We start from the raw sequence: 10,799 nt of genomic DNA, 5'->3' as shown, positions 1-10,799 counted from the left end.
AGAACAACAATATTTTGTTTTTGCTTGCCATATACTTGGGCTATGGGGCACATCTTTTGTATGCTTCCATCCTCCCCATCCATTGAAGGATGGAAGCAAGAAGGTATGGGGCATTGTAGGGGCATTACTCTATCGCCCTTGTGATCAGCTCTTTGTGCCATGTGGTGTAGGTATTGCGAGCATCACACCCCTAAGTGCTCGTCTGTCTGCCCCTCTCATTGCTCCAAAGTGAGGCTGTTGATCAATCGGAGGAGGCAATGTAGGCAGTGGAGTAAGAGAAGAGGCGAGGTAGGCAGTGAGGCAGAAGAAGGGAGGGACCAGAGCACAGGAGGGTTGGGAGAGTGTCCCCAGCTCACGTGAAAGCAAAAAATTGTATTAATGAGGGTAGTACAAGCACTCATTTGCTGAAGGGCAAGCTCATGGATGACTAAGCACCGCCTTCAAGCACTTGCATTGCCAGACACACCAAAAAACTCTGTGTGTGTGTGTGTGTGTGTGTGTGTGTGTGAGAGAGAGAGAGAGAGAGAGAGAGAGAGAGAGAGAGAGAGAGAGAGAGAGAGAGAGAGAGAGAGAGAGAGATTGTATTATCGTCCACGGAGGTCAAATATGACCTATGGGACCCAAGGCAAAACATTACAAACGTGGGGGGTTTTGGGGATACATCTCAATTAAGGACTGAGGGTCCAAAAAGAAGGTGAGAGATAATAAGATGAATAAAGTCTATGCAGAAAGGGGTGTGAAGGGAGCGGGTTTGGGAGTGCGAAACTCTTGAATAATGGCTTTACCTCTTCGGTAGACTGCCCATTTCCCTGCTGCGCGCGCTTCTCGCACCTTTTGTAGTTCTACTTTCTTTTGCTTGAGTTGTGCAGGTGTAAGATCTTCTGCAAACCATATTTTGGTGTCCTTGAGAATCCTTGATTGCTCAAGAAATTTGATTCGGTCCGCCTTGGTTTTGAAGGTGTAGATTGCATGATTGGTGTGAGGTTCGTGTGTAAGAGAAGTGAGGGTTGCCGGATCACACTGTACCATGGGGATTGCGGATTGGATGCAGGCAAATGACTCGTGACTGAGGTCTCCCTCCCCTTTCCAATCGCTTGGGAGCCCTCCAATGCGAACATTGAGGGCGATTTCCTCTTGCCGTTGTTGTTCACGTAATGTGGAGGCCACGCGATCTTCGAGCCTGTGAGAGATTACCTCTTGTATTTGAGTTTTGACCTCCTTTGTGACAGTCGTCTCTACTTCTTCTTTTGCCTTCGTGAGCTTGATTTCGATCTGCTTCAACTCCTCCTCCTTGCGATTCTCTATTGTGGCAAGCCGAGCTTCGAAAACTGTAAGCCTTTGTTTCAGCTTGTCATTCTCCTTACGGAGGTTTTCGACTTCGGCTTGGAGGCGGGTGATGTTGTCTGCCTTGGGAGGTGTTGCTACAACTCCAGCGAAGCTGAGCTTACCTCGGGACGAGACCCGGGTAGCCATGGATGCCAAGGGTGAGTTGCTTGGGACCTTCTCGAATCAATCTCCTTCTCGAGACAGTCACCTTAGGTCGGGGTTAAGGCCGACTTTCTTGTGGTTGAGGTCGGAAGGCAAGGGTGAGAATCACCTTCACTCACACAGACCCTTAGGTACACAAACCCCTTAGGTAAAAGGTTAAGGAGGTTCGGTTCATAAGGTGAGGTAAGGCGGGTTGCCGAATGCGAAATGGAGCAGGGCACCACCGAGCAGAACTGCCTGACGGGGGCGGAATTGGGCAAGGCAGGTTGCCGAGCAGGTTGACAGAGGCGGAATCGAGCAAGGTCGCAGATGACCACGCAGGGCCAGGTCGCGCAGGAAGCCGAGACCAGGCCGCGCAGGGTGAGCCAGGACCAGGCCGGTTCGATCTGAGTTGGGAGGGAGGGGGCGAGCTAGGGCTTGATGCCCCCCCACAGAGCAGCCCCTCGCCCAGGGGGAGGCTGAGGAGGAAGAAGAGAGAAACGTCTAGGTCGAACAGAGAGAGAGAGAGAGAGAGAGAGAGAGAGAGAGAGAGAGAGAGAGAGAGAGAGAGAGAGAGAGAGAGAGAGAGAGAGAGAGAGAGAGATGAAAATGGCATATGAACTTTGAGAATAGCCGAATTAAGAGAATTAGAGTGAGCATTTTTGTGAGATTACTTTGAGAAAGTAGAGAGTGAACTTAATTTATGGTAGCAACATAAACATAGTACTTAATTAACTTGGCATGAACAGTACTTTTGCAAGAGAGAGAGTACTAGAGAACATGACAATAGTTGAGGACCTGATTTACTTCCCCCCTCCAAAAGGTGTTTGTATTATAGATTCTCCCATCGAGAGAGACTTCGTACAATACAATATTTTTGTTTCTTGTGACCTAGGTGATGCAATGAAGATGGAAAGCTTCATGCATCACAAACATAACATAAACTTTGCAAAAAGAATTAACTATACCAAGCCTCAATCCCAAGGCCTCAAACACTTTCGAAGAGGTGGAGAGAGCTAGCGGGGAATGAGGGTAGGGAAGAGAAAGAAGAATCATCCATAGGAGAAAGAAATAGTTCTTCACTTATCATCACTCTTCTTGCTTAGCATAGCATAATAGCGTAGTAATGAAGATGAAGAAGATGGCAAGGCTAAGTATTGAAGCATGGCTCTTGGTTGGATTTGCATTCCATAGCCAAGAGTGTTGGTGTAGGTTCTCCACTTCTCAACAAGCTCTGAGATGGAGATAGAGCTCTTGCACTTTGCACCCCACACAATGAGAATGTGTGTGTGTGTGTGGGAGAGTATACGCCCCCCTCTCATGCTTGGTCCACCTCTCTCTCTCTCTCTCTCTCTCTCTCTCTCTCGTATTATTAAATTATATCATTTGGATATGTGTCTTCTTTTTCCTCTTTGAGAGAAAGAACTAAATTATTTATTTTATGCATCTAAATTCTCATTGGACCCCTTTTAAAGCATATCCAATAAGATTCAAGCACATCATGAGGGAAACATGTGGAGGATTTTGACGTGTCTTTTATGCTTCTTAAGTCATTTGTTTGAATTGGACACTTCAAGCACTTAGTCAATTAAGCATGGAAACCGTTTATGCCTCTTGAGAGTTTATCTTTGAATTGAACACTTCAAGAACCTTAGTCATTTAAGCATGTGAGAAGCACCTCAAGCTTGGGCAAGGTTTCCACAAACACTTAGCAATGTAATGAAAATGGCATAATCCAAGGAATCTACATGAGCTAAGAAGCTTTATTGGTATGTGTGCATACTATAGATGTCTCATAGAATTTTTTTCTCAAATAGCAGGACCATTACATGACTTAACAAAGAAGAACGTTAAGTATTCATGGAGCGCTAAGGAGCAAAAAGCTTTTGAGAAGCTCAAAGAGAAGCTTACCTCTCAACCAGTCCTCATGCTTCCAGATCTCTCAAAGCCATTTGAAGTCCAATGTGATGTTTGTGGTGATTTCCTTGGAGCAGTCCTGCTTCAAGAAAGGCATGCCATAGCATATGAGAGCCAAAGGCTCAATACGGATGAACGGGTCTTGGGCATTTATGAGAAAGAGATTTTAGCTGTTCTACATGTCCTAGACACATGGAAGCACTATTTATTGGGGACTCCATTCATTTTACAAACAGACCACCAAAGTCTCAAGTACTTCATGACGCAAACCAAGCTTTCCGACAAACAAATAAGGTGGACAAATTTTCTTTCGCAATTTTATTTTCATGCTTCTCACATTGCGTACCTAGATTTTCATGTGAGCGTACTTAAGCCTTACAAAGGAGAGCCACCAAGAGAATCAATTATTGAAGACCCTCCGAAAATTGAAGACCAAGAAGAAGTGTTATAACCCGAAGCTATCCTTCGGCATGAAGACAAGGTACTGCGGCATGGTAAGATTATCCGACGGTATCTTATTAAGTTCAAAAATTATCCTTTTGAAGATACTAGATTGATGTAAGGAATACAGCTTAAGGATAATATGAACCTTGTCAATGCTTACAATGTTGCACTAGAGTAAGCAAATGTAAATGCTTTCTAAATGAACAATGTTTTTGTCTTATATTCTAATCCTCTTTTGTGCACAAATTTAAATAGTATGCATGCTTAGAATCATGTTTGTGATGACGATGTCACTCAAACACCAAGTAGAATTTGTCACTCTACTTTGGGAGTATGATATGGACTAAAGAGCAGACATGCTTGCGGCAGCTACGTCTCCCAAGCACCAAATGGACTAGTCATCCATTCTGGAATGATGTCACAGGGTGAAAAGGGATTCTCTACCCGCTAAAAAAGGTAGACTAATGACTAAGACTTTATTTTTTTTACCTCATCGTCGAGGACGACTATGATTTCAAGAGAGAGGTAATGTCATAAAATCTAATACCTAACCAACCCAAATGATTTTCTCATATTAAACTCATCATTTAATGTGGGAGAATAAGGGTTAGAATATAGACATGTGCTTACGGATCTGTCTTAACACAGGACCAAGGTTAAAGGGGTCCAAATGAGAGATGATATGTTAAAGAGCAATGCTACCTAATAGAGCTTAAAGACCTTAGGATTATCTTCATTAAAGACTTCCAAAAGTTAGTGTTAAAAAGTCCTTTGACCTTAGGCAAGCTAGGGTTGACCTTCAGGTGGGAATCCTACTTAAGCATGAGGTGCTTGTCGGCTTGCTAAGTGTTTGTGGGAACCTTGCCCAAGCTTGAGGTACTTCTCACATGCTTAAATGACTAAGGTTCTTGAAGTGTTCAATTCAAAGATAAACTCTCAAGAGGCATAAACGATGTCCATGCTTAATTGATTAAGTGCTTGAAATGTTCAATTCAAACAAAGGACTTAAGAAGCATAAAAGACACATGTCAAAATCCTCCACATGTGGCCCTCATGATGTGCTTGAATCCTATTGGATAGACTTTAAAAGGGTCCAATGAAAATTTAGATGCATAAAAATAAATACTTAAGTTCTTTTTCTCAAAGAGACACATGTCCAAATGATATAATTTAATAATACGAGAGAGAGAGAGAGAGAGAGAGAGAGAGAGAGAGATGGACCAAACATGTGAGGGGGGGAGGAGGGGTATACTCTCACATTAAATGATCAGTTTAATATGAGAAAATCAATTGGGTTGGTTAGATATTAAATTTTATCTCACACACACACACACACACACACACGTGCATTGCCATACACACCCAAAAACTGTGTGTGTGTGTGTGTGTGTGTGTGTGTAAGAGAGAGAGAGAGAGAGAGAGAGAGAGAGAGAGAGAACCTCTCGGATACAACTTCATGGAGGCAAAAAAGGGAAGGTGAGAGGGGGATTGAGATATAGTGGAGACATTGCTATACAGGAGAGGAGAGGAAATGTCACTCAGTTCAAAACTGCTTCTTGCAATCCAATTTCAAGGCTAGAGAAAGAAGAGTTGGCCGACAGATGTGCCAACTATCGCATGTGTGTGCATGCATGAGTGAGAGTGTGTGTGTGTGTGTGTGTGTGTGTGTGTGTGTGTGAGAGAGAGAGAGAGAGAGAGAGAGAGAGAGAGAGAGAGAGAGAGAGAAAACGTGCCCTTCAATGCCCCCTCATAGCTATTCACCCCTTGAGGCCTGTTGGATCCCGCTAAAGAATTTCAACAGTGTTTGAACCTCCTCTGTTTCCACGTGGTGGGCCTGAAAATGGCTCTCCCTTATAGAGTAGAATAGTTGGATATAAAATTGCCACTAACATGGCAATTTAAAAGGTTACTCGAGATGCAGCACGATGTCACGCAACAACGACAACTTGCAATTGCCCACTGATGGCATGGACATCTATACTATTATAAAAGGGGGAGGGATTCCGAAAGCAGCTCCTTCAACCAACGAGTGTTCCCTACAACCCCCAGTCACACATCGACATCTCCTTCAACCGGCGAGTGTTCCCTGCAGCCCCCGACCACCTAGCGATGGAGAGAGAGAGAGAGAGAGAGAGAGAGAGAGAGAGAGAATTATTAGCAATTTGTGTTTTTAAAATTGCAAAAACCTTCCAAGGATACTGCAATTTAAAATGTATACTCACTATCAGTTGCAAACACGCCATGATCAGGGAGAAGGGATCTCGCTCTCCAGCAACTGTCTTCTGTCAATGTCTCTTTGTTCTTCTGATTTTGTCTGCATCTGCAAATGAGGAACAAATCGAGAACGATGTTGGCCTCCGCTGTGGGACTGCATACTGCCAAGGTAAGAAGCACTGTTTCTCTTTTCTCGTCATTTCCTGCTCTCTCTCTCTCTCTCTCTCTCTCTCTCGTGCGCGCGTGTGTATGCACGTTCAAAAACAGTTTTCCTTTTCTCAATTTTGGTGGCTGATGAATATCCTTAAGCGTCATTGGTTTTGTATCCACAGAGCGGTGCAAAAACCTCCGACCAATTCAGCGAAGAAGCAATATTTGCTTCACAAGTCAAGCGCAGACAGAAAGAGCACGATGATGAGTCAAAAGCAACAATTTTTTCATTTCTGACCATGCTAAAAGCCTGTGCTCAGAAAAAGGATTTGTACCAAGTCAGTAGGATACACACTGAGCTCCGCAATAGTGCGTTACTTCGGAAAGACGCATATCTAGGGAGCACATTGGTGAGTGTGTATGCCAAATGTGGTGCCCTCACTAAAGCACGAGAAGTTCTTGATGGACTTCCTGTCCGGAATGTCATCACATGGAACGCATTGATTGCAGGATATGCCCAGCATGGCTGTGGCAAGGAAGCTTTGTGCTGTTTTCACCGGATGCGAAGGGAAGGCCTCTCTCCCGATGCAATCACCTATGCATGCACCTTGAAGGCTTGTGGCCTTATGCAAGACCTTCGCATGGGTGAGAGAATTCATGACGAGATTGCCGGGCAGGGGCTGTTGGAGAAATATGTTCTGCTTGGCAATGCTTTGGTCGATATGTATGCCAAATGTGGTTCCCTTTCGAAAGCACAAAAAGTTCTTGATGGGCAATCTGCCCAAAATGTCGTCTCTTGGAATGCGTTGATTGCAGGATATGCCCAACATGGCTGTGGCATTGAAGCTTTGTGCTGTTTTCATAGGATGCAAAGGGAAGGCCTCTCTCCGAATGCAATCACCTACGCTTGCACCTTGAAGGCTTGTGGTCTTTTGCAAGACCTTCAAATGGGTGAGAAAATTCACGATGAGATTGCTGGTCAGGGGCTATTGGAGAAACATGTTGTGCTTGGCAATGCTTTGGTTGATATGTATGCCAAATGTGGTAGACTTAGAAAAGCAGAAAAAGTTCTTGATGGTCTTTCTGTCCGAAATGTCGTCTCTTGGAACGCGTTGATCGCAGGAAATGCCCAACATGGCTGTGGTAAGGAAGCTTTGTGCTGTTTTCACCGGATGCGAAGGGAAGGCCTCTCTCCGAATGCAGTCACATATGCTTGCACCTTGAAGGCTTGTGGCCTTATGCAAGACCTTCACTTGGGTGAAAGAATTCACGATGAGATTGTTAATCAGGGGCTGTTAGAGAAACATGTTGTGCTTGGCAATGCTTTGGTTGATATGTATGCCAAATGTGGTGCCCTTTTGAAAGCACAAAAAGTTCTTGATGAGCTTTCTATCCGGAATGTTGTCTCTTGGAGCACGATGATTGCAGGATATGCCCAACATGGTTGTGGAAAGGAAGCTCTGAACTGTTTTAAACAGATGCAAAGGGAAGGCCTTTCTCCAAATGCAATCACCTATGCTTGCACCTTGAAGGCCTGTGGCCTTACTCAAGACCTTCACATTGGTGAGAGAATTCACGATGCAATTGGTAATGAGGGGCTGTTGTCAAAAGATGTTGTCCTTGGCAATGCTTTGGTTGATATGTATGCAAAATGTGGTGCCCTCAGGAAAGCACGAAAAGTTCTTGATGAGCTTCCTCTTCGGGATCTCGTCTCTTGGAGTGCGCTGATTGCGGGATATGCCCAACATGGCTGTAGTGAGGAAGCTCTAGGCTGTTTTCACCAGATGCGAGGGGAGGGCCTTTCTCCAGATGCAACCACCTATGCTTGCATCTTGAAGGCGTGTGGCCTTAGACAAGACCTTCATATGGGTGAGAGAATTCTTGACGAGATTGCTAGTCAGGGGCTGTTGGAGAAACATGTTTTGCTTTGTAATGCTTTGGTCGATATGTATGCCAAATGTGGTGCCGTTACGAAAGCACAAAAGCTTCTTGATGGGCTTTCTCTTCGGAATGTTGTCTCTTGGAACGCGTTGATTGTAGGATATGCCCAACATGGCTGTGGCAAGGAAGCACTGTGCTGCTTTCACAAGATGCGAAGTGACGGCCTCTCTCCGAATACAATCACCTATGCTTGTACCTTGAAGGCATGTGGCCTTATGCAAAGCCTTCACATGGGTGAGAGAATTCACAATGAGATTGCTAGTCAAGGGCTGTTGGAAAAACATGTGGTGCTTGGAAATGCTTTGGTCGATATGTATGCAAAATGTGGTGCCCTTACGAAAGCACAAAAAGTTCTTGATGAGCTTTCTATCCGAAATGTTGTGTCTTGGAGTGCATTGATTGCAGGATATGCTGAAAATGGCTGTGGCAAGGAAGCTCTGTGCTGTTTTCATCGGATGCAAAGGGAAGGCCTCTCACCGAATGCAATCACCTATGCTTGCACCCTGAAGGCCTGTGGCCTTACAAAAGACTTTCACATGGGTGAGAGAATTCACGATGAGATTGCTAGTCAGGGGCTGTTGGAGAAAGATATTGTGCCTGGTAATGCTTTGGTTGATATGTATGTCAAATGTGGTGCCCTTACAAAAGCACGAGAAGTTCTTAATGGCCTTCCTATCCGGAATGTCGTCTCTTGGAACACGTTGACTGTAGGATATGCCCAACATGGCTGTGGCAAGGAAGCTCTGGCCTGTTTTAACCAGATGCGAAGTGAGGGTTTCTCGCCAGACGAAGTCTCTTGGAGTGCTCTTATAGGAGGATATGCCCAGCAAGGGCTGGCCGAGGAAGCTGTGAACTGTTTATATTGGATGCAACACGAGGGCATCTTCCCAACTGCAATCACTTTGCTTAGTGTGCTCAATGCATGTAGTCACTCTGGTCTACTGGATGAGGGCCAAATGCTTTTTGATAGCATGAGGGAAAAATATGGCATTATACCAGTCAAAGAGCACTACACTTGCATGGTTGACCTTTTCGGGCGGGCAAGCCATTTTGACAAAGCTATGAGAGTCATCAAGATGATGCCATCTGATGATTATCTTCCAGTATGGTCGGCTCTTCTAGCTGCTTGTCTAAAAGGAGGAAATGTGGAGCTTGGACGATTGGCCTTTGAGCGTGCAATAGAATTAGATAATGTGTAACAAGGGTATTCCTCAAGGTTTTGTTTTGCCAGCATTCTGAGAAACTGGCCATTGCTTGTGCAATCATCAATACACCTCAAAGGATGGATATATGAATCACCACCTGTGGGTATGCGGGGATTGTCATGCTGCTACCTCACTGATATCACCTGCATGGCCACTGATATCTACCGCGGGGATGTCTGCCTCAGATGCAGATCGCCTGCGCGTCTTTGAAGGTGGAAAATGCTCTTGTGGTGATTATCAGTAAGAAAAGCTTTGGTAAATATCAATTTGGGGAACTTGAAGTTGCATGGGTGCTTATTGTGGTTAGCTCCAAAGGAAGCCCAAACTCTTGTGACGAAAGGGTCCGACTTTAAAGATTACCACAAGATTATGTGAATGATGATTGTACGTATTCACCACAAGAATTAGGTCGGGTCCTGTCATCAACGAGTCTATTGAGAACACCTTGCGGGTAAAGACAACAAGTGCACAATGCAAACAGCCAAAAATACCACCCATCCACGTGCAAATAGCCTTCAGTTGTTATTAGATGGCCCATGATGTCATTTTCTAAGATCTACAACCTTCCTCAACATCTACACAAGCTCTCTCTCTCTCTCTCTCTCTCTCTCTCTCTCTCTCTCTCTCTCTCTCTCTCGGAAGTCCTCTATGGTCGAATACATTTGTGCAAAACGATTCTCTCCCTTGATGAGAGCAGTTGTAAGGTGTATTGTAAACACTTGCATTGCTCTTATAGTTGTAAGACGAGAAAGACGGTGGTGGCAACAGGTGTTCAAAGATGGTACAAGCAGAGTGAGCATAAGGAATAATTGGTACAATTTTAAATAAGCCATAGAGTACTGTTGATGTGCATCATTCTTGGGTCTCCTTTTGCATCATGACTCTTACTTTAGCTCCAGCAAGACCCTACATTGTTAGGTTCAAGAGATTTGAAAGAACTAAACTTTAAAGAATGTGGACTAAACTTCAGCAGTTGCATAATTATGACATAGGTTGCAGCATCATACCCGTCTCGGACTTTAGTTGTACTAAGTGCTCAAAGGAGAGCCCACCGTTTCCTATTTTTGAAAAGCACCTAAACAAGAGAGTAAACTTGAGGATCATGAGTTTTATGTTCATTGCACTGTCATTCCTTATTAGAATACATGTGCCCATCATCCAGAGGACATGAGTGAGAGATGTGGTGCATTGATGAAAGTGATTGCATTAGGGAGATAGAATTGAACATGACTTGGCATGAAAAGAAGCCATCTATTCATCACATGTGCATTTTGGCTTTTTGACTTACGCTTTGGTGCCACAAATGCAGCGCAAAAAATTGGATGATAAGATTGTTAAATGCATTTTTGTTGGTTATAGTATTGAAAGCAAAGGTTATAGGTTGTATCATCCGCAAAAAAAACATTTCTTGGTGTCACAAGGTGTTGTGTTCGTGAAATATTTTGTTGTTATGTACTAGAG

At 44.2% G+C, this 10,799-nt stretch overlaps 2 protein-coding genes across 2 annotated transcripts; one reads left to right on the top strand and one right to left on the bottom strand.

Moving 5' to 3' along the window:
• Window positions 1-668: 668 nt before the first annotated feature.
• On the bottom strand, window positions 669-1,473 carry LOC147459831 (uncharacterized). The gene is given in 2 exon segments (XM_086511640.1): window positions 669-851; window positions 853-1,473. Coding segments are annotated over 2 exon segments (804 nt in total).
• Window positions 1,474-6,046: 4,573 nt separating this feature from the next.
• LOC147459830 (pentatricopeptide repeat-containing protein At2g39620-like) lies at window positions 6,047-9,381 on the top strand. The gene is made up of 2 exons (XM_086511030.1): window positions 6,047-6,211; window positions 6,375-9,381. The coding sequence occupies exons 1-2, from the start codon at window positions 6,155-6,157 to the stop codon at window positions 9,330-9,332; spliced, it is 3,015 nt and encodes a 1,004-aa protein (XP_086367156.1). The 5' UTR covers window positions 6,047-6,154; the 3' UTR covers window positions 9,333-9,381.
• The last annotated feature ends 1,418 nt before the right edge of the window (window positions 9,382-10,799 follow it).

The sequence above is a fragment of the Adiantum capillus-veneris genome, chromosome 4 (genome assembly GCF_014529385.1).
Source record: "Adiantum capillus-veneris isolate H3 chromosome 4, ASM1452938v2, whole genome shotgun sequence".
Taxonomy (NCBI): domain Eukaryota; kingdom Viridiplantae; phylum Streptophyta; class Polypodiopsida; order Polypodiales; family Pteridaceae; genus Adiantum; species Adiantum capillus-veneris.
This window is presented reverse-complemented; position numbering and strand designations above follow the sequence as displayed.